Consider the following 26,399-nt stretch of genomic DNA (forward strand, 5'->3'; position numbering starts at 1 on the left):
GACGATAGAAGAAGTCTGTATGCATTATTATTCAACACGGTGGTTGCTCTAACGGTGCAACAACGTGCTTCCAGTCACGTGTCGTGTAATAAGTCGTGTAGAGAGTGAGCAGCTACACAAAGCAATCCAAAGAAAAAATCTGGATGGAAGAAGAAATGCCTTCAGACTGGCTTGATGATCTCATTTCTCCGATATACAAGAAGGGACACCGACTTGCTTGTAATAACTATCGGGGCATAACACTTTCAAATTCCGTCTATAAGGTGCTCTTACGTATTCTGTTCAACAGATTGAGACTGTTATTAAAATCCTTTGTCGGCGATTACCAGTGCAGTTTTCGAGAAGGAAGATCGACTACGGATCAAATGTCCATCTTGCGTCAAATCCTTGACAAATTTCGGGAATACAACTTGCGGACTCACCATCTGTTTGTGGGTTTTAAGGCAGCGTGCGATTCAGTGAAAAGAATGGCAAATAATGCTCGAACACGGCTTTCCGACTAAGCTAATAAAACTATGTCGTACAACGCTAGGCAAATCAAAATCAAGCATCAGAATAACTGGTGAAATAACAGATGCATTCGTGACGTTAGACGGATTGAGACAAGGGGATGCGCTCTCTAACCTACTGTTTAATATTGGACTTGAAGGGGCGATACGAAAGGCAGCCGTGCAAAGGAATGGAACCATCATCACTAAATCGTACCTGCTCTTAGGCTTTGCGGATGACATCGACTTTGTTGGTGTTGATCGTAGCTGTAGAGGCATTGAATCTGCGAGAATCGGTCTTCAAAAGAGGATCTGCGAGAATCGGACTGATCATAAACACCGGCAAAACGAAGTACATGGTTGCTGACAGAGAGCGTGGATTCTGAATGATGTTGGATCTGAGGTGGAAATAGATGGGGAACGGTACGAGGTTGTCGACGAATTCACATATCTCGGAACTCTGGTAACATGCGAGTCGAGATGTATGTGAAGAGACGTACTGCTACTGCAAATAGAGCTTTCTACGTACTCCGTAGCCAGCTAAAATCACGAAGTTTGCGGACGCTACATAACATTAATATTGCTGGTAGTCCTCTACGTTCATCAGTCATGGACGTTGAGAGAAGTAGAGCGGCGTATACTTGGTGTATTTGAATGAGAAATTTTGCGGTAAATACTTGGCGGCAAGATGGAAAACGGCGAATGGCGTAGACGCATGAACAACGAGTTGTACGAGGTGATATGTGCAGCTTATCAGGCGCCGGCAGTTACACTGTGCTAGACAAGTAGCCCGAATGACCAGCGAAAATAGTCTTTTTTTGAAACGGTAGTTCTTTTACAATTGACTTAAGGTCAAGACAAAAATATACCAACCCGGAGGTCCGCGTTGTGAATCGCGGCCAACATGCTAACGGTCGAATAACGTCACATGCAGTGCCTTGTCAGTCGCAAGTGCCTGTGCCGTTTCATCGTCCCGTGGGTAAAAAATTTCTCAATTCGGTGGTTCGATTCCAATAGATCGAAGAAGAGGCACAATTTGTGTCTATAAATAACTCAACCCATCTGATGGTGGAGTTTGAAGATACGCGGCACGCTTAATAAGGGGGTTGTGCAGTCTCCTTTTGTCCAGCGCCTCTATGGTTCAAAGGTACATTACTACTAGCGAGCCACTTGCCACATAGGCATAAAAATCCTGGCAGGTGTTGTGGGTTCAAATCCGGTTATAATCTCAGAATATAGCTTGGTTCGACCCATGCACCTTCCAGCATTGGACAAAAGGTAGAAGTCACAACTACTTGTTAAGCGCAACTACTAATAATCCCCCCCACTCCTCCTCCTCTCACTCACCTTTCTGATCTTTCTACTTCACTCTAAAATTTTATTACTTTGTTCAATTGTAAAAGAACTACCGTTACAAAAAATATTAATTATATATTATGTCTGGCCTCATTTTCAAGGTCAAGATAAAAACACGAGATTGGTTTAGTGAAACTAGTGTTCAGCAGAGAACCTGGGCGAGGTCGTCGGCTTCGAGGTAGACCACACTTGTTGGGTGTGGGCCATCGAGGAAGATGCATGCGCAGCAGGAGTGCAGGGTGACTGGAGATTGGCAGCCCAAAACCGAAAGTCCTTGAAATCACTAATACATTCGGCTAGGATCCGCTAATATGGATTGTCGGCCATTAAAGTAAAGTAAGTATGAATTTCCTCTTCCAAGATTTGCTTGCCTGCGCTGTTCAGCTGTTTGATAAATTTGCTAGATCATGATTCCAGAAGTTATATCAGTAGCTACGGGTTATTTTTCAGGAGCTTCAACCTCTTCTTATGTTTAGTCTTCCGAAGAACGCTGCCAATCGAACAAGAAGGCGTGAAGTTGTTGTCCAGGAATTTGTCTGAAATGCCCTTGTCAAACGTTTCATCATCCAACGCAATCGTATTCCGTCAACATATTTTAGTAGCACCTCCTTCGGTGTTTGTTTGCCTCCGTTACAACTTGTGCTTTAAAACTTCTAAAATCTGCCCTTTTCTTTGCTTTCTGGACATACAATTGCCAAACTCCTGCCATTTGTGCCACGTTACTAGATGACAACTTCGAGAAAAGAGCTAAATCCTGAGGCTGTCCTTCCTTTTGTGCCAGTGCAAGATCGATTTGCGACATGCTTGTTCCCTCGACACCATGATGTAAACAAATCAACTTACGACATCAACTGCGATGTCAGTTGCCCTGGAGCTGTGTAAAAGATCATTGTTCTGCATTGTAGATTTATTTTAGCATTGTTTAAGCTGTGTCAATCTGCTCTCAAAAACTAAAAAAGCCAACTCAAGCTTCCTCAATTATTGTACAAAGCTTTGTTCGAGTGAGTCGGTAATGATGTTCACTCATGACTAAATCCAGTAAAATCCAAGACTCTTCTTTCAGTTTTCTATTATTTGATTAAGAATCAACAGCATTGTGACACATTTCGTTTGCTGTTGTTTTTAAGTGTAATGAATATTCTCACGTTAGGGGGTTTTCTTCTGGTGGTGAACAAGGTTTCCTATCGATTATTTTTTTGATTCTAATCACATCTCTCCGTAAAGTTAGAAAAACTGCAATCCGAAGATTTTTCCAAATCTTACCTTCCATCACATGGCTGAATTTTTCGTACAATCATCGGCTTAGAAATAACCTACTGCTTGGCTAGATTTAGGGAAATCTACTTGTCTTTTCAGAGTGTAATTTGCTCTGGATCTTCAACAACACCTAAGCTCGACTTGGGCAAAAAACTAATCGATTCATAATATCAAGAAACAATTTCGATAGCTACTCAACATTGCTTATAAGCTTATATAACTCTAAGACTGTGCTCTATCATTTTCTGGCATCATTTATTTAAGAAGCGGTAGTGTAATGTTCGAACATTGTAAAACATCAGCGCAAATAATTATTTCAGCAGAAAAAAACTACAAACTAAAGGGTTTGCCCTTCTGATATGAGCTAATTGCTTCTCAGTTCAATTTCGGAATTCCTTTTACCTGATCAATAAAGGTGATATATTTTAGCAACAAAATGTTCGAACCCCTAACTCAAGCTAGTAAACTTGCTTGCCAAAATACGCGTAATAAATAAATGTGGAAAATTAGTATAGCTTTAGATTTAGACTTACTAGCGACATTATTACTATCTATTAGGTAAACACACTAGAATGATCACCCAAATCCCACTAACAGTGTGATCTAATCAGATATCCACATAGTTGAACGTCTTCACCCAGTCTTCGCAGCCAAATGACTGGGCTCGGATCGTACATAACCTTTGTTACCTACTTAGAGACAAAATAAAGAGCCTTTCTTTTTGTTTTCCTTCCTTCTGTTTCCCTACCGACCCACTAGCCGCTGCTACAGCTTATCGAGTAAGACTGTTGATATAAAGATTGTAAACCTCGCATCGAGGTGTATTCTCGAACAGGGCGGCCCGATTCTGGCCCTCGCCCTTCTTGACCCAGTGACCGTACACCCGAAATGCACAGCCGTCAATGACCTGTGGTGAAACGAAACGAAAAATTAGAAAACGCATCTTAAGCCAACAACGTCCAAGACAAAGCAATACTCACCTTCCGAAGGACCTTGATGCGGTAGGGGTCTCTTAGTGCGTCCTCGGCCCGCAACGGTTCCGGCGTGTACCGTAGCCTCTTTATTCTAACCATTGCTCTAACACATAATATAGCGAATTGAAACTTTTTTCTAGCATTAAACTGACTTTGTTTACGTAACTAAAAATTGGAAAGCATCGAATTCGAGCAAAAAAAAATAAATAAAAATGCCAAATAATAAGAAAAAATGAACATAACAATGAACGGAACAAAAAAAAGGAAGATAAAAAATGGAAACAACAAACAAAATGAAAACGGAAAAAGGAAGAGAAGAGACAAAAAAGGCAATCCATTAATATCGATCGATATCGTTCTTCTAGAGCTGAAAAGTAGCTGCCGGTGGCATAAAATTACATGTTCATAACAAGCTAAGAGTTTGGTGAAACAAGAGCACAAATGATGACTACTAGCATTGGGAATACTTGAATTGTTTGTTTGTTTGTTTGCTCCCTGCGAACGGAGAAAGAAAGAACGGGTAAAAAAGAAAGAGAAAAATAGAAATGCAAACTTTCACATTTTCGGTTTGACTTTTTTCTTTTGCTATAAAGCCTATAATAGGTGGTAACAAGAGAAGCGGTACGGGTACGGTAAGTAGCTTAACTATTGATCGAATGATTATAGGAGGTATTCTGGGACACTTAATTTTATAATTTTGCATTAGAGGAAAACAAAAGCGTTGGAGGTGGGGGGGTGGTGGGTCTACGAGGCAGTCAAACCACATAATTAGTTGCTGGAAAGTTTGATTTTTCTTTAATTTTGTAGGGGAAAACAATTTGGTACTATTTTGCCGAAAATAATAAAGTTTACTGGTTTGAAAGCCAATTAGAGCAAGGGAGAAAACATTGCAAACAATCTGTGTGTGTGTGTGTGTTTTTTCTTTGTGTTTTTGTGTGTGCGTGTGCATGTGCTTGTGAAATTACACTATTTCATTCCATACACGAGTATATGAGTATGAGTGTTGGTGAAAGATTTTGAGCATTGAATAAGCTGCCAAGGGTCTTCTTTTGGTTCCTCAAAAAGATGTTTTATTTCTTGCGTGAGTTGTGTTCGCTAGTGTGTCCAACCAAAAGACACTCGAATTTTGAAATTTCAGCAACACTGCACTTACTTAGGGATTAAAACATCTTTTGTTTCGGACCATAAACAGCTTCTCTGTGAAGAGCCTTGATAGCAAGCGTAGCGAGTAAGTGGTTATTGAAAAGTGATTGAAAATCCGCACTTATATACAAACTGTACATCAAACGGCTTGTGCTGAAGTTCTGCGAAATGTTCTCTATCTACCATGTATGCACCTAACTCGGTTTATCAAATTTGATTTAAAATACGCAAATATTGACGTAATCCACCCCAAACATCACTCACGAACCATTCAAAACGATTCAACTGGTAAAATAGGCGTTCACATTTGACACATCATGAAACTCAATGAACAAATTAATTTAATAACTACGAAAATTATTATGCCTTTAGAAAACGTCCTATTTACCATCATCACGATGGGCAGACATGTCACACTGCCGAATACAATCTGAGCAGTTCGAAAGAAAAAAGAAGAAAGAATTGTAATTATGCATTTTGAATTTCTAGGAAAAGAAACAACACTTCACCGGTACGTCACGAAATCCAAAATAAAGTAGTCACAAGAAGGAGCGAAATTGAAAAATAAAAAAATAATGGAATTGTTCGTAGTTCAAAAACAAACTCATTCTTTCTGATTATCACAACCGAATTTCAAGTCATGTCAAAACTTATCATGTCTGTGAAAATATCTGAAACAAGCTTAAACTGTTAGCGCCTTGCCGTTGATCTAAGCTACCAATAAATTGATATGTATTCAATAAATTGACTTGGGAATTCAATATATTTATGCGATACTTTTTTACATATGAGCAAAGGTTGAGATCACAGACTACACAGACACTGCAAGAATGATTTTTCTACATCTCAAAAAAGACGTAGACAAATCACTCGTCGTCCCTCCAACAACTAATAAGTGCTAAAATTACAATAAAAATGAAAACATTACTCCGAAGTTTCAATTAATTTCTTTCAACCAGGTTTTGGTTGATTTTAAAAAGCAGGCAGTTCAAAAAATTAAACTTTGAGATCTAAAATATCAGTCAAGAGCAAGATATTTGACTGACATGTTAGTCGAGCAGCCATGCAGCACTGCAATTCATGGTTGAATTGTTTTGAAGGGTAGAATACTGAGGAAGACAAACACTGTCAGCAGTTCAGTAGCCATGTGCATGAGCTAACAGTAAAAGATTACTACCAGGGGTAAAACTGTATGCGCTGAATGGGTTTTATATTCGCTTTCATGCAAGGTTGTCAATTTTCCTGAGCACTGCACAGTGCACAGAACGAAAAAATGAATCCCACATTCGACGTAAGCAAAAATCAGATACATTTTTACATCAAATAAAACGTAAATATCCTAACCTGTTTTTAAAGATATATTTTTACATCAAACCAAATGTAATGCGTAAGCCTATAGATGAAATAACACGTAATTTTACATGTTTTGCGATGCTCCATTTATGTGCATGTCAATAGACGTAAATTTACAAGAATTTTTCGAAGCGTGTGGTCCAAAAAGCGAAATACGTGATCGTGTGATATTGCGCCAAAACGTAAAGTTCTTCGCAAATAGTGTTTTTAAGAAAATTTCTTGGTATAACAAGCCCCTTCTTGTGAGAGAAATCTTTGGGTGATTAATTCCCTTAAGAGTGAGATACGAAATTTATTTTCTCGTAAATTCGAGATACAGGTTTGGTACTTTCGGCCAAGCTGTAGTAAATATCAATGCAAATAACTTTGTCAAAGACACCATATTTGTATCTCTTAGTGGAAATTATCTATGAAGCGTTATTCGAGGACAAACTCCTTAAAACAGTTTTTAAGCCCTGACTTATTCTGGTAACTTTTACGTGTTCATAGTGTTCTAGAAAGTTGTTTATCTCGCTAAAATCAACGTTTTTGTAGAACATTATTATACGTGATTTTCTGAAGTTTCGGAGATTTTGAGCTTTTCTGATGAAAAATAGTATTTTTTTGAGCTTAAATATTTCCCAAGGTGGCAAATGGTGTACAAACTCAATTCAACCAATTTTGGCTACTTGCTACCGATAATTGCATTATTCTCCGTGACGAATAACGCACTTTCAAGTCCTTACTACCAATTTTTTGGTTGAAAGGCTACTCAAAATCTGAGTTTGTACACTTTAAGGACATTTTGAGTAGCTTTAACCAAGTTTTAGCTAAATTCAACCAATTTACGGGTAAACTCATTTAAGAGTGTACTGGTAGGCGACAGAAATTTGAAAACATTTGGCATTTTTTCTTGCGACCAGTAGGTTGACAAATTTACGAAAAGAGACGTCATAACAGCGAGTTTTCTGGGCAAGATCTTGCAAGTTTTGCTCAGCGCAGACGTAAAATTTTGTCCGAAATTGGAAGTAAAGACCTTTTTGCAAGACGGCGCACAGTGGGACGGCTTCAAAAATAGATGGACATCAGCTTTTGCATAGAAACTAGTTTTCTGCATTGGTGTCTTTACAAAAGTTTCTTGATTTTTGAAATACTTTTCTGTTATACCAAACAAATTTGCATTAAGGGGGTGGGTCAATAAATTATCATTTTAACTTCTTTATTTAAAGCTAAAAATAAATAAAGCCTAAGAAAAAGTTAAACAAAATGTTATTTAAGGAGTTTTTGTCGAAGAAAGAAAACTGTTATCTCTTAAAAGAAAGAAGTTATTGTGCTACAAACTAATGTAACCCCTTAATACGTTTTTTTTAATTTTATGGTTATTTTCATTTCTACGCAGTTTTGATGTTCCGCGAAGTTTAACATACTATGAAAATGCACCTTTTTGCTGAAAGAAGTATAGCTCAAGCCTTCTTGGTTTTCGAGCTATTCCAGGTTTTGTCTAATTTTGAATCAATTTTTAAGGGACTTTATTATAAAAGGGCGCAAAAGCTGATGTCCGCTTATTTTTGAAGCCGTCCCACTGTGCGGTGGATCGAAAATTTGGCACACTGCCAGAATAGGTGGAAGATTTTAAGCCTTGTCAGGCGCGCAATCAAAAATTTGACAAAATCCAGATTTATCTGGCACAATGGTAACAGAATTGCTCTGACCAGTATTGCTCTGACCTGTATTTTTAACTATTGCGACATCCTCCAGGTATTATCTGTATTCCGCACTTCGTTCTTTTGCAGTATCGCTAATTAGGGTTCCCGTACTACTTGTTTTCTTTGCTTTTTTTTGTTCCAATTATAGTCGCTTTAGGTCATTTGATTCTATCAAGTTGGGATTCTATCTTCGGCGTAAGAAGCGTGAATGCTAACCATTACACCGGATTTTACCCCGTTACCCGTGCTCGAGTGTTGTTGTTTTCACTCTTCATCTTTCATATTTTTAATCATCCAATCTCACTCTCTAGAGTCAGGAGATGCGCTTGGATAGCATGTTTCATTGCACTGCTCAAGCTAGTACCATTCTAATAACTTATTCTGGCAAGAGGCTCTATTGTTGACAATGCAAAAGGGAAGCATGTGTAAAGTGGCCTAAGAAAAAAACCCATACCAAAGTCATTTGACATACAATGACCTGCGCGACTGCAAGTACCGAGCCCCTCTTTAAAATGCTTAGTTCATGAGATAGGAATTTTTGAATCGATTCTTTAGCACAGGCCATGACCAGTCGATAGTTCTTCGACTAAAATTCAGTAATAACAAAACATATGTTTTTTTTCTGTTTTACTTGTCTCTGACTCTGTCGCGGTTCAATGTAAACTATTTTTTATAGAAAAGTGAGGGAGTGTCTAGTGCGAAGAATGATAAACTCAATAAACTGGAACATTAGTTTAGTTTATCATATTTAAATATATATTACCCACACTCTTCTGGTTGGTACCCAAAGATTTTATGCACACACACGATGAAGTATACACTGAACTTGTCGCTTCGATGGTCGGCGACTGATTACTTGCTTCTACCGCGCTACACTTGATAACCATCTTGGTAGAAGCAAAGGACAATAAAAAAAAACCGTCGGCGCGGTACCGGATGGTGCGTATATGGAATGATAAAAAATTGGGAAAACAAAATTGGATATGAGACAATCTAATATAAGGGTGCGGCAGTAGTTTAATTGCATAAAACCTTTGGGTACCAACCAAAAGGGTATGTGTTGGAGTCCCACTTGCCATTGAACGACCCAATATATTTTAGCCTGCATATCGTAATTTTCCAGTTTATCCAGTTTTTCGATCTTCGCACCAGACACTCCCTCAGTTTGGCTGATGATTGAAGTTTATGGCGACAGATAATGTTCCCTTTTGATATACAGATCGGACGCGATTATATGGAAACTCGATTATATACAGACTCAATTATATATGATTCGATTATAAAGCGTTTTAAAGCGTTGACGCAGCAAATGAAAGCTATTTTTATGGGCTTTCTATAGAAATGTTGATGTAGGAAGGTAGGTAAAAATCGAATTTTTTGGCACCACCCTAACGCAGAAAGGGCCATCCTAGGCGCCAAATAAAAAATTGCGAGTCTAATTATTCAAAAAGGAAAAAAATACTGCGAGTTTCAAGAAAATCGGGCAGATTTTGTTTCGATAGTAATTTTCTGCGGAATTTTTATATATTCATATTAATTTGTGTGTGAGAAATATATTTTCTGTCTTTATTTTATAAAAAATACAAATTTTCTTTTACATACAAAGAAAAACACAAAATTGTGTATACAAAACATTGACTCGATTATATAGAGGATTCGATTATTTACACTCACTCAAGTCGCTTTTTACGCGAAGGATACGTCCTGCGTAAATCAAAACGGCGTAAAACAAATCGCTTAAATTCCGAAAATCGTGTAAAAAACACCGCGCAAATTCCGAAATTCGCGTAAAAAAAACCGCGTAAATTCCGAAATTCGCGTAAAAACCGCCTAAATTCCAAAATTCGCGTAAAAAAAACAAAATTTCGCATAAAAAACTTTGTGGATTTTAACACTACGCGAAAAAATAGATGTTTTGTGCACATCCGCGTAAATTCCGAAAATGGCGTTAAAAAAACCGCGCAAATTCCGAAATTCGCGTAAAAACCGCGTAAATTCCGAAATTCGCGTAAAAAACCGTGAAATTATGAAAATCGCGTAAAAAACCGCGCAAATTCTGAAATTTGCGTAAAAAACGCGTAAATTCGCGTAAAAAACCGCTTAAATTCCGAAATTCGTATAAAAAAAGCCGCGCAAATTCCGAAAATCGCATGAAAAAACCGCGCAAATTCCGAAATTCGCGTAAAAAAACCGCGTAAAGTCCGGAATTCACGTAAAAAAACCGCGTAAATTCCAAAATTCGCGTAAAAAAAACAAAATTTCGCATAAAAAAAACTTTGTGGATTTCAACACTACGCGAAAAAATAGATGTTTTGTGCACATCCGCGTAAATTCCGAAAATGGCGTAAAAAACCTGATTTTATCCACCTAGTGGTGAAAGGAACCTTTGTTATACGATCTTACTTGCTATTTAAGATAGAAATCGACACGTTTGGTTTACATGAAATTTTTGGAAATCGAATAAGTTTACAAAATTTGAACCAAATAGAAGCACTTATAAATTTCAATAGTTCCTTTTCTCATGAAATTGCTGAGTAAGTTGTTACTAATGAGAGTAAGTGCAAATAAAAGTTGTAAAAAGAAATATTATTCTTTAACATATATATTGCGTAGTAAAGATCTAGTTTATAGGTTTTTGAACTATGCATAATTTCTTGTAATGCCATTCTATTTGATTCACGTCAATAAAGTTTTCTTGAATAAATTTCATCAATTTTTATTAACCTTCGGTTACTCACGCTATTGTATTTTGTACAACACGTGTAGGGTTTCCAACGCCATATTGTTATAAAGTTACAAATCGTTTTTTAACTAACGTCTATTCTTCAATAAACTTGTTATAAGCCAAATTTCATAACTATTCAATGCATTAATACTTTAAATTATTAGGAAAATAGATCAGCATAAACGACATCACCCAAACGAAGCAAGCAGCGTGTGAGGTGTACCACAATTGGCCCCAACTGGAGTTTTCTCTCGTTTCTTCATATGGAAAAATGGTGTCTGTATGTAGCAAAACTACCAGCAAATGTAAAATGTTTAAAATGTATCCGTCTGTTGGTCGTCGAGAAATTCGGAGTCAAAATTAGGGTATTTTTTATAATCAAAGTTCTACAGTTTCTAAACAAGCAAACATAGAGGTGTACTATTTTCAGCAAAGTTGTGTATTTTGACTATTTATACAACTTTGTAATACATGAAAAAGTCATACAACAATTACAACAAGAGCTAATATAGAAAAACTGATTTTACAAATTCATATACAATAAATAAGATTTTTCTATCTTCGCTGAAGAGATAGAAGGTTACTGTATTTAGCAAAATTTCTTGTGATAATATGCTCTAAAACTTTGCAAAACACATCAATGTGTTATATTGAAACTGAAGAAAAATATTTTTTTAATTTCACTATTAGGGGGATTAATCAAAATTCAAATTCTATCAGACGATAGAGCTTTCAATTTTAAGAAACTCTTCCACAGGTTCGATAAACTTAAAGTCAAGTTTTCCTAGCCAAAACTCTATACGCACGTTTTCTTTGGTTTTGGGCTATTGTGCGTGCAAGTAACCGTGTTACAAAAGTTGCCGCGAGTGTTCGAGGGTTAATATCTTTTGACCGGTGAAACCAATTCTTATGAAATTTTGTATATATATTCGTAGTGTCAAAACCTCTCGTTTGATATTAAAATAATTGAAATTAGGTAAATTATCTTGGTTAAAATCATTATAAATTATAGTTAATTTTGGTGTGGTGTATTCGATTGCTCATAACTTTCGAATTAAACGTCCAATCAAAAAACCATTCAATAGTGATCTATCCGGCTATATTACATACCAAATGAAACTAATAGCGCATAAATCGGTTCGGCCATCTCTGAGAAACAGGCGTTCATTTGTACCTCGTCAAAACAGGTTTTTTAAGGCTAACTTTTAAACTGCTTGTCCATTTTCAATAAAACTTGGTAGAATGTTTAGTAATAGCAAGAGCTTTCGTTTGGTTCTAAAATCGTTAAAATTGGTTGTGTGGTTCCGGAGAAAATCGTGTCACGTAATTTTCACATTTTTGCTTATAACTTTTAAACGAAAAGTCAGACCACGAAACAATTCAACAGTGATGTACTAGGCAATAATACCTTTCAACCAAGAGTAAAAGCGGTCGAATCGGTTCAGCCATCTCTGAGTAACAGGCGATTGAAAATTCGGAGCGAACACACATACACACACACACACACAGACATTGCTCAGATCGTCGAACCCTATCGATTGGTATATGTGACTCGGCCCTCCGGGCCTTGGATCTATTTCGTGTTTTTCGACCAATTTCTAAACCTTTGTTATATAGTATAACAAAGGTAAAAACCGCGCAAATTCCGAAATTCGCGTAAAAACCGCGAGAATTCCGTAATTCGCGTAAAAAACCGCGTAAATTCCGAAAATCGTGTAAAAAACTGCGCAAATTCCGAAATTCGCGTAAAAAAACCGCGTAAATTCCGAAATTCGCGTAAAAAAAACCGCTTAAATTCCGAAATTCGTGTAAAAAAAACGCGTAAATTCCGAAAATCGCGTGAAAAAACCGCGCAAATTCCGAAATTCGCGTAAATTCCGAAAATGGCGTAAAAAACCGCGTAAATTCCGAAAATCGCGTAAAAAACCACGTAAATTCCGAAATTCGCGTAAAAAAACGTGTAAATTCCGAAAATCGCGTAAAAACCGCGAAAATTCCGAAATTCGCGTAAAGAAAACCGCGTAAATTCCGAAATTCTCGTAAAAATAGTCGCGTAAAAAGCGACTTCAGTGTATAGTGAAATAAATTTGGCGACTGTCTATAATCGAGTCCGACCTGTATCGCGAAGGAATGATTTCTAAAAACCATGCTCCGAAGAGCCAGAAAAGTTTGAAAAAGTATTGGAGGCAATACTCTATAAAAATCCGAGTCAAACGCAAGAGAAACATGCTGAGCCATTAAACTATGTTTAACCGAGATTTATTTTAAAATGTTTCTTAAAAAATTAACTGTTAAAAATGGTCTCTGAGCCTGTTGGCTGCTCAGGAAATAAAAGAATGATGATCACGATCATTTTTTCGTCCCAAATTTAAGCGAATCAGATCTGACCGACATGTGGTTTCAACAAGACAGCACTATTTTCCAGACGACATTGTAGCAAAACAATGGACCCAATTGAGTTAATGAGTTTGATGAGCAGATAATCTCTCGTTTTCAACCTGCAAATTGGCTGCCCAGATCGTGTGATTTGACATCTCTCTAGCCTACTTTTTCTGGAACAATCTCAACTATAAATCAGCAAAAACTGAGACTTTGGAAGACAACAAAGGGTGCTTTTCAGAGACATAAAATTTTAAATTGAGAAAAACTATAAATTTGGTTTTAGACGACAGGATGAGGCTAGGAGAGTTCAATCGTGAAGTCCTACTTTCGATGGAGGCCATATTTCTTTGAGAAACCGTACATGTGCTTTTGACACAATTGTAGGAAAATAACAAAAAACTGATTTCCTCGAATATTTTCAACTAAGAGGGGTTTATGGAACCAACCTTTCTCCAGAGTTTGAGAGAAGATGTAGGAAACTCGGATGATTCAAAACTGCCAAAAACTCATGAAAATTGATTCAAGTCAAATGGCGCTTATGGGGTTTCTCAAACAAACGATTCATATGGTATCAGTGGCTTCCCGATATGGACCAGAGAATCCAGATAGCCTCACATAAAATAGTCCAACTGTGTTAAAACACAAGATCATGGAAACCCATCTACGATTCTAATACACGTAATTATTCATACACCGAACGTTTCTTTCAATACGACATTTCTGGTACGCATGGTGCGGCATGTTGTAACGTCTTGTTGAAACCACAACTCTTCCACATTGAAGGTGCTCAATTGTGGTACAAAAATTCGGTGATCATAGCCCTGTAGCGCTCAAATTACACACAAAACAAGTAATAGTTATCAAAATGACACACATATCAAATAGTGCTGCCAACTTAAAACTATGTACCCACTATACCCGGTCTATTGGACGTCAAATAGCTTGTTGTAAAGTTCAAAAAAATATTTCCCGAAAATGCTTGGCAACAACCTAAAAGTTTAGTTATTTTGTGCTCTTCATTTAAACAGATAAAATTCAAAGGAAGCGACCCTACGGTTCATCTAATTGAGAGTTTCCCACTTCACATTTCGCATCACTTCACACAATGTATGTTGTTGTTTTTAAAGAGTTAGAAAAAAAAGAATATCAATTTTAATTTTTTTTATTCAAACAGCACGGCAAAGAAAATCATTGTATTAGTTAGTGTTGGAATGTTAGTGTAAAAATCGTGCCCTTCTGTGGTTTGTACAAGTTGTAAAACATCCTCATTTCAGTGCTCTTGATTTACTCGGTAATGAATTAACTCTTTTTACACTCACACTTTTTTTTCTAAGAGTTAATCTACTACATACTTATTATACTAGTAATACTCATAACTAGACTAAGAGTGTTTAACAAGCCAACGGACAACACAACAGAGGAGTAGAGCGATATGTTATGGTGTGGACTGGAAGACAGACATTTGATTGTACATTAAGAACATACTTTGAAACAGTAATCTTTTAAGGATTACACTACATTATACAATGGCTAGAGTTGAGACACCGCAATACATGTAGTACATAAAAGGGTGATAGATGAAAGTGAAATCCCATAATCGAAACACAAACCCGACCGTCACAGAGAGTACAACCCAAAGACAAGCACAGGAAAAACTAAAATAATAGATTTGTTTAGAAGCTTAAAAAGTTCTACGACGAATCGTAGAAGCGACTGCCCCCATCCAGAAATTTATACATACTGAAAGAGATAGTCTTTATAGTGCGATGGAAGAAAAATACAACCGAAACCGATAGGAAATTTAATGGAGAAAGAGTGAAAGAACAAGAGAAGAAAATAGAGTTGATGTCGGTGTGGTCCACTTTCGGAGCAAAACGCAGATCCTTGGTACAGGATCAGTATAGGTACTCTACCAAGCGTAAATGTGTGCTGTGTGCGCTGCTACGCTAAAATGGGGTACAGTACTACAGGCAAACAAAATGGTCGAATGGATCTACTGCGCTCGAGGTGGTGAGATACGCTTACGGGTCTTACTTTTTCCGGGACGCCCTGCAGAGTTCGGTTCGGTTCGTTTAGAGAGCATTCAATTCGATTCGATTGTTGTTTTGGAAAGAGAGAAAAAAAGATAACACACAGAAAATCGTCAGTCTCGATTGATTTCCTAATATTGGTTCGCTAGTTGATCGCTAGATGGTGTTGTGAAGTGCTACACTACTAGGCAAATTTAGGGCATAACTAAACGCTCTAAACGCGGGTTGTTGTTCTTGGCCGAATAGTGGGAAATGAGGAGCAAATTTTGACTTTTGACGATTCTGCGCGCGCACTGATCAGAATTACGCTGATAACGGTTTTAAAATTTAGGATAAAACAAAATGTTAAAAACAAAAGTTTGTTATACGAAACACAAGAACACTTAACAGATAAACACAATCCTCCCGAAAATTTAGGTCCGTAACAATTTTAATACCTTTTTTTTTTCGCTGAGAGAATTGTGCCAAAATTAAACGTAAGAACAAACGTGAAACGTGTAAAACGAAATGGTAAAATAGATGAAAACAAACACAAACGAAAAACGGAATCGGTTGCCCGCAAAAACTGCGGGCTCCGCGCTAGCACAAAAAAAAACAAACAATCTAACAATACGTGACGATACGTAAGAAGAGAGAAAAAAAATAAGTGGACAACGTTACCAGTGCCAGGTCGGCGATACGACTCAACCGTCTCGATTTGGCCGATAGGCTGCGCTTCAGTGGGCCAATGTCTTGCTCGAAAAGCTGTTGTTTATTTTTTTCGTTCGGTCATACACGATGGTCGATGGATTGGATTGTTGATGTCGTGGTAGTACCATTGTTTCGATTTTTTGTGTTAATTGTTGTGGTTTTGGTTGTAGTTGTTGTTGATGTTGATTGTAGTGGTGGCGTCACAGAACAATGGAGCAAAGGAAACAGAACAGAATCCACACGCGATGGCGCAACAGTGTACAGTAGTTGCGGTTTTGTAGAGATGGCGATGACGGAACAGTAAGTCGGCAGTGATAGTTACGCGTTGCGGTAACAGTAGCGGTAGTAGTAATAGTAGTAGTAATAGCGGCAGTTGCGGTAGTAGTGGTGAAAGTTATAGCAATGTTGATCGTGGCCAGTCAGAGCAGTCGATTCCGATTCGGGTGCGATGGGACGATTTCGAAACAAAGATTGTTGTTGTTGTTGAATGGTGAAAAACAATAGCACAATTGATTCGTTTTAGTGATTCGTCCGGTACCGTGCGCACGTAGTAAGGTTTTTTTTGTGTTCCAATTGAGAGGTCGATCAATTTTTGTACACAGGAAAGTGAACGTTTGAGTTGGTAGATGTAATGCGGTTCGATTAAATAAGTTGAAAATATACATTGAAGAAAAGAGAAAAGAAAAAAATGCGTAAATGAAAGAAAATATTTGGCGCAATAGAATAAAAACAATTTTTGAATAGTAAAGAAGATTGCAATAGACGTCCGATCACCCATTTTCCATATAGAATCTTTTTTTATGATTTCCTTTTCCCAATCACCTACACTTTCTCTTTGTTTTTCCCGTTATCCTTTCAAACATTCGTTTCTTATTCCCATTTCTCAATTCCTAATTTTATTAACTTTACAGTTTGATTTTGCGTTTCTCTTCTTAATACCCTCTTCAAATTTATTGATTGCGTATATCATTATGTCTTCTAATAAAACCGGACATAACGCAGGTGAAATCATCTCCAAACGTATATGTAGGAATCGTTCATGAACAAAATGAACAGCAGAAGCCCTAGGTAGCTTTCCTGAGGCAGCGATTCGGTCTTAAACGGAAATGATTTTATTTGACACATTTTGCGGTTAATTTTTGGAAAATCAAGTGTTAGAACCGCCCTTAAACAGTCCTGGGTGAGTTTTCATTCCGCCTCTTGCTTCTGTTATATTGAGATCTTCCTTGAACCACAGAGTCCTTGTTCTCCTCAGTAACATGGTCAACATGTTTCGTGCGCGTCGGTATTTGGTCAAGTTCTCCTTCATGGCAATGCACAGTAGTCCAAACGGGCAAAAAATGAAACTTTTTTCCTAGTATCTTTGGTTGTCATTTTATCATGTATGGTCTTCAGCACTTTTATTTGTATGGATATCCCCCTTAGTCTAAAACTGTCAAAAGTTAGTCATCGCTTACTATAATGAAAATAAAAAAAAACTTTTTTGTATGTATTAGGAAATATACACATGGTTTCTTCGGCAAAATTATAAATATTGCAAAAACAAGCAACTTTGCTGAAGAAATAAAATTTCTATCTTTATCGAGTGCTGAACTATAGGGCATATTCTTGAAAACTCCTTTAAAAATTGGGTTTTCATACTTAGGTTTTGTTAGTTGCATTTTACAAGAATACAATGTTCTAGGCAATTATCGAAGCTCTCAAAGCACACGTTTTTGCAGAAGACCGCAGCTCTCTGGGACTATTACTTTCTAAGTTATCAACTATTCAAGCTTTAAATTTCCGTAGCTTCACGAGCCTGTGGGGTAAAATGGGGCAAGTGGATTTATGAAATCATTGCTTCATCTTAAAGCTTAAGTCGAGTACTATAAACTTGTATGGGTTCCGCTCCGCTTGTCCCCAACCACCCAAATGAAAGTACGGGAAGCATACGTTTTATGTGTTTCGCGTTCGCTAAAGGCTCGATACACGTCCATTTTTTTGTTCGTAGACACATAGTTATAGAAAATATATAGGTAAACAATTTTGCTAAGAAAATGACATTTATATCTCTATCGAGTGCAGGGCTATAGAACATTTTCTTTGGAAATTCTTAAAAAATAAGTTTTTCATATTTAGCGTAAGTTGGTAGCATTTTACAAGAGTATATGATTCTAGGCGATTATTGAAGGACTCAAAATACATGTTTTTGTAGAAGACTACAAATCTTTAGGACATTTCCTTACAAAGTTATCGCTTATTTAAGCTTTATTTTTTCTTAACTTCACAAGCCAAAACGATAACTTTGTAAGGAAAGGTCTTAGAGATTCGCAATCTTTTGCAAAAACGTGTATTTTGAGTCCTTCAATAATCGCCTAGAACCTTATATTCCTGTAAAATGCAACATAAGCTAAGTATGAAAAACTTATTTTTAAAGAATTTCCAAGGAAAATGCTGTATAGCTCTGCACTCGATAGAGATAGAAATGTCATTTCTTTATCAAAGTTGTTTGCCTTTATATTTTCTATAACTTTGCCGAAGAAATCATGTGTCTATCTACAAACACAAAAAAAGGACGTGTATCCAGCCTTTAGCGAACACGAAACACATAAAACGTATACTTGCCGTACTCTCATTTGGGTAGTTGGGGACAAGCGGAACCCATACAGGTTTATAGTACTCGATTTAAGCTTTAAGATGAAGCGCTGATTGCATAAATCCGCTTGCCCCATTTTACCCCTCAGGCTGGTGAAGCTACGGAAATTCAAAGCTTGAACAGTTGATAACTTAGAATGTAAAAGTCCCAGAGATTTGCGGTCTTCTGTAAGAACGTGTGTTTTGAGAGCTTCGATAGTTACCTAGAACTTTGCATTCTTGTAAAATGCAACTAACAAAAGCTAAGAATGAAAAACAAATTTTTAAAGAAATTTCAAAGAATATGCCCTATAGTTCAGCACACGATAAAGATAGAAATTTTATTTCTTCAGCAAAGTTGCTTGTTTTTGCAATATTTACAACTTTACCGAAGAAACTATGGCTATATTTCCTAACACAAAAAAGTTATTTTTTTATTTTCATTATAGTAAGCAATGACTAACTTTTAACAGTTTTAGATTAAGAGAGATATTCTTGCGAAAAAAAGTGCTGAAGACCATAAATGATAAAATGAATGTGAAAGACACTTGGAAAAAAGTTCCGTCTTTCGTCCATTTGGACCACTGTGCAATGATTAGATATTTTTTCATCCTTATTTTTCCTCTTCATCACAACACACTTGCACGTTGGAACTCTCGATTCCTGGTCCTTGAAGAGCGCAGATTTCGCTGCATAGTCGTCCGGCATCCTCCGGCCGAGCCGAGTTGCAAAAGCCTCGAAGCCTTGAAGAAACTGACAGTCGACAGTCGATTATCTTTAATACAGACGATCAGAGGAGGAGGATGTGAAAGTCTCTTGATTAACGGACATGGAGTTGCTGAGATAAAAAATGGGGTCATGTGTGTTTACGAAGCAGAGAACTAAGAAACAGTTGTTCTCGTTGACGACATGCTTAACTTGATAGAGCATTGCAGTACTATACATGTCAAGAAGATTCATTGCACCAGCATGCACCGTAGTCTTCAGAATCAAGGTAGAGAAAATCGCTATGGTGGGTTTCCTTGAAATATCCAACGAATTGTAGTCACTTAATTCCTAATATGACTAAGATAGATCAAGGGGCGAAGCATGCGCCATAACTCAGTAAACTGACTAATAGTGAGCATCAATTAGATCATTGTCGCGAACAGGATCAGGTACAGTTAGTGTTGCGAACCTCACACACACGTGTGGTCTAATTTTCTGACAAGCACGCATACTCATTTTAATGAATACGCCGGCAAAAGCATCCCTTTCGCACTCTCGCTCTTGTTTATTCATGCACCATACCATACGACGTGTTTTTTCAAGTGTGTACTTAGCTAACAGCTACGGTCGTAGCTCTGGTTCTTCATTGCAGCCCGAGTTGCTGATGCCGATTACTTGCGAGGATACGCACTGCCGCCCGCGACAAGAATCGAGGGCGAAGATGAAGAAGGAAATTTGATCGATTTTATACAACTAGCCCCATAGCCTGCACACCGACACGAACGATAACGGCCAGCGATGCATCAACTTTGCGAATTCCCGAGGCGTGGTGATCAAAAGCACCTTCTTTCCCCACAAAGATATCCAGAAGGCCACCTAGAGATCACCTGACCAACGAACCTCGAACCTAATCGACCATATTCTCATCGAGAGACGGTTTTTCTCGAACATCACCAACGTACGCTCCCTACGGAGTGCAGATATTGACTCGGACCACTACCTAGTAGCAGTACATGTGCGCTCAAAACTATCGGCGCTTTATACCTCGCGACAAAGTCGCCCTCCTCGGCTAAACATTCGGCAACTAGACAACCCGCAAACTGCCGAAAACTACGCGCGCGTACTGGATGAAGCTCTACCTTCCTCTCTGGAGCTAGATGCTTCGACCCTCGAAAACGGATGGAGTAGGATACGCACAGTCGTCAACGAGGCCGCAACCGCGGTGCTAGGTGTGGAAACCGCGAGTGCACGAAATGATTGGTTTAACGGGGAATGCCAAGAAGCGAAAGAGAGGAAAAAAGAGCGTAGGAAAACCATCTGCGCATATCCACCAAAGACAATTTGGCCAAATATCGACGAGCGAGGAATGAATTGACTACGATCCTGAGGAGGAAAAAGCGCAAGAACGAGGACAGAGATCATGAGCAGCTAGAACAACTATTCCGGACTAATGACACCAGCAAGTTTTACGAGAAGGTGATCCGGCGAGAAATCAGTCTGCGGAAGAATAATAGAGCCGCCGGAAAGGATCGACTCCCGGCAGAACTCTACAAAAATGGTCAAGAACCGCTAGCAACGGCACTTCACTGGCTGATTTCAAGGATTTGGGAAGAAGAGAAGCTACCGAAAAAGTGGATAGAAGCCGTAGTCTGTCCCATCTATAAAAAGAGCGACCGGCTAGACTGCTGTAACTACCGCGACATTACGCTGGTCCACGCAGCCTACAAGGTACTCTCCCAGATTTTGCTGCGTCGTCTATCCCCAATAGCAAGAGAATTCGTAGGGCAGTATCAGACGGGCTTTATGGGGGCCCGTGCTACTACGGATCAAATTTTTACTCTCCGACAAATCCTCCAGAAATGTCGAGAGTACAACGTGTCCACGCATCATATTTTCGTGGATTTCAGAGCAGCATATGATACCGTTGAACGCGTACAGCTATGGCAGATAATACACGAGTACGGTTTTCCGGACAAACTGACGCGGCTGATCAAAGCTACTCTGGAAAGAGTGATGTGCTACGTGCACGTTTCGGGGACACTGTCAAGCCCTTTCCAATCGCGCAGAGGAACGATCTTCAGCAAGAGTAGCCAACTCCTAGCCTTTGCCGATGACCTCGACATCATTACTAGAAACCGTGGGACGGCGGAGGCAATCTACGCCAGACTAAAAACAGAGGCTAGGAGGATAGAGTTACAAATCAATGCGTCGAAAGCCAAATAAATGGTAATAAAAGGCGCCAGAGACAGCAACGTTTGCCTCCCACGGACAGTGACTATATTGACGGCGATGAACTGGAAGTGGTTGATGAGTTCGTATATTTGGGATCTCTGGTCACCGCCAACAATAATACGAGTAAGGAGATTCAACGACGCATTGAAGCTGGAAGTTGAGCCTACTTTTTGCTCCGCAAGACGCATCGATCAAAAAGCATACAGTACAGACAGTAACTTTGCCTGCAGAAGACATACGTGCACTTGCCGGTTTTGAACGAAAGGTGTTGCGGACTATGGACTGCTTGGAGAGATTCCTATCGTACACCTAGCGAAAGTTGGGAGACTACGGTGGGCCGACCACATCGCAAGGATACCGGACGACTGTGTAGTGAAATCTGTTCTCTTCAAGAACCCCACCGGCACCAGGAATAGAGGGACTCAACGTGCTAGATGGCTCGACCAGGTTTAAGCCGACTTTGGTGCGTGAGACGCGCAACGAATTGGTGACGAGTAGCCCAGGACCGAGTACAACGGAGAGGAATTCTTGATACGGCAAAAGTCACCCCGGCTCTCGGCTGAATAAATGAAAATGAATGGGTAATTGGGAGGAATGAAATGTGCGTAATTGTACGTGCCGGAAAAGGAGCTTCCAGTTCTCCGTGCACACACGTAGGACCGGGACAACTGGTGAACGCTGGCGGCGGAAGCACAAATACGGAGGAAGAGTCAGAGGCATCCAGAACACATAATCCTTGCGTCCCAATGTCCAATTCGGAGATGGTATTGTATGGTAACTAGTCAAGTTGAGCTAAAACTCCATTTGTTGTAAGTTTGGTTTCAGAAACGGAGTTGTACACGCAGAGGTTAGCTCAATAGGAGAAGTGATTGGTGATCTCCGGCCTAAACGTAGAACCCAATAGTTTTTTCTGCTAGCACTTGAAACCGACATCCTTTTCTAACAGATATAATGCAGGCTGTCTTTAACTAGTTCGAACACGACCTCCGTTTTCCCGATAGGCTGCATTCCAAACAGGTACAGTCAGAATAGTTTATCCGAGGGTGACAAGGTGTGTATGGTATGTGAAGTAGAGTCTTTGGTATCGACGTGAAGCGATAAGTTTGTCTTCAAATCTTCCTCGTAGCGACGTTTTTTCGGTGGTTCACTAGTGGGGTTTCAATCGAATAGATTTAGCAGCGGTGGAAGGCTTCACCAAGTGCTCGCCATTCGCTTTAACAGCTTGTTTTAGCTCGCTTAAATCTCATGAACCATGCTTGTCATGAATCGCTAAGATGCCCGGCTTATCTCAGCTTATCTTACATCTTGGCATTACAGAATCACATGCATGTGGTTTGCTCAGAATCAGGAAGAACAGGCTTACAACACTATAGTCACAGATATTTTCTTTGATGAAACTGACGGCATTGAAGCTCTTAACCTTTTTTTTCGTTGACGTTCCGGTGACGGTTAATCTGAATCGAGCTTGTCGCACCACACGAACAAAACAATAACAGTTGCAAGTGAACACTTTCACGCTTCACTGTACTAAACAGAATCTTGCTTTGGATTGCACTAAACGTTCAAGATGGGTCAAATTACTAATTGAAATACTTGGGATATAACCCGGATTAATTGAATACACAAAACACCAATGTAGCCAAAAATTAAAACTGGTTAAACAATAACACAGCTGCATGGTTGCCCGTTCCAAGAATTTTTCCACTGCATGCTTCCGTGTTCGCCGGTTCTCTTCTTGGCCTACTGAGTGCAAGGCTGCTTGACCGTTCACATTTTCGATCGTCACTTTTCTTGTTTTGACTTTTATACCATGCAAACTATGGCCGTCGTGACTCACAGTTGCTACAAGCTTGCCCGATCCCGTGATTGTCCGTTGTTTATGACGTATCCAATTAGGTACAACAGTAGTTGTCAGGGCTTTGTAGTGGAAATTTCCAAATTGTGAAATGATAATCTCGCAGATGGAATCACAACCGCGCCTAAAACGACCGATCAGTAACGAATCGAGATGATCAACAAAAATTCTCATAAGTAAGCAATATATGCTAGATATTCAATCGTGATATGCAGCAGTTCCTTTGTCAATATTACAAAGTAATTTGAGATTTGTTTATGGTTTATGCTGTGTTCAAAACAGCAAAACGGAGGAAAGTTTTTGAGAAGAAAGCCGATGTTTTTGCTGATGTGACCTGCTGATCGATGTTTACACTCTAACGAGCTAGCCTTGCATATTTAAATCATCGCGCACTGTATTAAACTATGCTGTTTCACTTTCTCATTTCTCTGTCTAACTTTCAACTTTTAATCCTCATTCCATTTTCCTATTTCTCCGTCCCTCAAACAACTGTTTTTAAATCCTCAAATGCATAAGGACGTTAGATCATTTCATTTTTCACCACTTGCTACTGCTACTGCTACCACTTTTCCACTTGCTACTGTCGCTGTTGTCGGTCGTCACGCGCTCACTCGAGAGAAAGACACAACGCACGTAGCGCACGGCCATCCTCCCACGCGTCGATCCCGTTTAATGACGTCAAAATTTGCACAGTTTCACCATTTGTATGTCATATTGCAATCTTCTTTACCGTTGATGTTTTCCTAAACTAAAACAGGCGTAAGCATACAGCAAACAATCGCACGAGAGTCGGTATAAGTAAAGTCAAAATACCGAACAGGTCATAAATTAAATAAAAAAGGAAAACGTAGGTTGCAATCCGTCATAAAAAGAATGCAAATCTTAAGAAGAGCAAAGAGAAAAACATGGAAAATTTGGTTTTTGGAGATTTTATACAGATGACTGTACATCATCGATCAAGATTCACACACAAGAAGATACTGTATTTTAGGAGAGAATCGTAATGCTGAAAAGTGGAATCGGATGCATAAGGGGGGGGGACAACACGGGGGTTGCGCTGTACTACTAAATCTAGTGCGAAAAAGGATAGTCAATGGCTGCTGTGGATGCTGGTGTTGTTGTTGTTGTGGTTGCAGTTGCTCAATCGGTTTAAAAATAATTATAATTGATAGTTATTATTATGATCATCATACAGTTCACTACTACTGGACATGGCAGGGTAGAGCTAAAATCACCACTTACTACTGTGTTGAAGAACGGATGCTTCAAGGCCTCTGTCACGGTTATGCGCTTCGTCGGATCCACCACCAGACACTTGCGGATCAGATCTTTCGGATCCTCTAGATGGGTCAACGAAATGGTAGTAGAAAAAAAAGAGAATTAGAAAGGAATCACGCAAAAACACAAATGATAGTATGATTTCCCTGAGCGTTTGGTTATTAGCCCGGTTTATCCAGCTCCGTACCAGTTTTTATCTAGTTTTTGGAACCAGATTTAATAAACAAATTCTATATAAACAATGTGAGCCTTGGTATATGGTCTTGAACTTTTACACAGTCAAGAAAATTTAAATATTCTATGTCCGTTTAAAAAAAAATTAGTTCTAAGAAGGTTGGTTATTTTTCACAAAACTTGTTTAGCAATGTTATAGACTATTAATGCGAATTCCAAATAACGGACGCAATTTTTCGCTTTGAAGTGAGATTTTTTAAACCGTCATAAATCTTAGGTGAATGCTCATAAAAATGCAACACTAAAAGTAGGTCTTCTACCGATCTTTTCCAAACTGTTTTGAGCTGCCACACACACACACGATCCTTACTCACCGGAAATGTCGGCCCACTCGGGCGAGGTGAAGCTGTACTTGCCCTCCATGATGTTCCGCAGCATGACCATCTGCTTCCGGTGCCAGAACGGTGGACAACCGACCAGCAGTGTGAACATGATGACACCACAAGCCCAACTGCAGCCAATCGTACCAGGCAGCATATATCACCGACAAGAATGGAATCGAATGAACGAAAAAAAAAACACTCATGAATCAATGTATCGCACTCTAACTCAACTTAAAAGTGGGTGATTGCGAATTTTAGCGATTGGCGGAAAAATAATATACTTAATAATGGCGACGGGGGCTGGATTGGCTACTTACATGTCGACTTCCTTCGAGTAGCCGGGGGCATCTTCGAACATGTTGCATTTCAGCGTCTCCGGTGCTAAGTAGCCAGGTGTGCCGCACAAATCTGTCAACCAGTAAAAGAATAACAATTAGTACAAGTTTCTATTACTCCACAATTTTAAACATACTCACCGTACAATTTTTCACCGTCTTTCAGCTTCCGTGCGAATCCAAAATCGGTGATCTTGACGTTCAAACTGTCGTCCAGCAGGATATTTTCGGGCTTCAAATCACGATGCACAATATTTCGCGAGTGGATATAATCGACTCCTTCGAAGATTTGCCTAAAATATTGTTTAGTTTTTGAACAGACAGAGAGAGAGAGAGAGAAAGAGCATATGAATCACGTCCGGTCCGGTAGACACGATACGAATGTGATCGTTGTTAAGGCAAGGGGGCAAACGGCTGACATTGACCTGACATTGACGGTTGGAATTGAAAATTTTGCCACTTTCGAAGCAGTTCAACAACCGGCAGTCAGTTGTCTTTACGATCATCGATTACACCAATGGTGGACCGTCGTTTCGTCATGTAAGTTTCGAAGACAAAACGAGAAAACATAGACGCACACACATTGGCACCAACAACGCACGCGTTATGCTGTACGAGAAGATTCAGTGCAATGGAGCAACCGGTTGCATCATAACAGGAATGCATTCTACTGGATGTTTAGATTAGCAGTACACAAGCGAGATTAGACTATGATTCATATATTCCCTAATATATTTT

At 39.0% G+C, this 26,399-nt stretch overlaps 1 protein-coding gene across 3 annotated transcripts in view; it reads right to left on the reverse strand.

Annotated features, from left to right (window-relative positions):
- Nucleotides 1-2,905: 2,905 nt before the first annotated feature.
- The window catches only part of LOC128741368 (phosphorylase b kinase gamma catalytic chain, skeletal muscle/heart isoform), a 54,337-nt gene continuing 30,843 nt past the window's right edge, over nucleotides 2,906-26,399 (reverse strand). The window contains exons 4-11 of one of the 3 annotated variants that reach the window (XM_053837146.1): nucleotides 25,803-25,954; nucleotides 25,644-25,734; nucleotides 25,318-25,454; nucleotides 24,734-24,831; nucleotides 16,054-16,137; nucleotides 15,398-15,412; nucleotides 4,082-4,240; nucleotides 2,906-4,008 (exon numbers count right to left, since the gene is read on the reverse strand). In XM_053837146.1, coding sequence (XP_053693121.1) covers nucleotides 3,874-4,008; nucleotides 4,082-4,240; nucleotides 15,398-15,412; nucleotides 16,054-16,137; nucleotides 24,734-24,831; nucleotides 25,318-25,454; nucleotides 25,644-25,734; nucleotides 25,803-25,954 — 871 coding nt within the window. In that variant the 3' untranslated portion in view covers nucleotides 2,906-3,873. The remainder of the gene's footprint in view (nucleotides 4,009-4,081; nucleotides 4,241-15,397; nucleotides 15,413-16,053; nucleotides 16,138-24,733; nucleotides 24,832-25,317; nucleotides 25,455-25,643; nucleotides 25,735-25,802; nucleotides 25,955-26,399) is intronic. The other 2 variants (XM_053837148.1, XM_053837147.1) reach the window with 2 other exon arrangements.

This window comes from Sabethes cyaneus, chromosome 3 (assembly GCF_943734655.1).
Source record: "Sabethes cyaneus chromosome 3, idSabCyanKW18_F2, whole genome shotgun sequence".
In the NCBI taxonomy this organism is placed as follows: Eukaryota; Metazoa; Arthropoda; class Insecta; order Diptera; family Culicidae; genus Sabethes; species Sabethes cyaneus.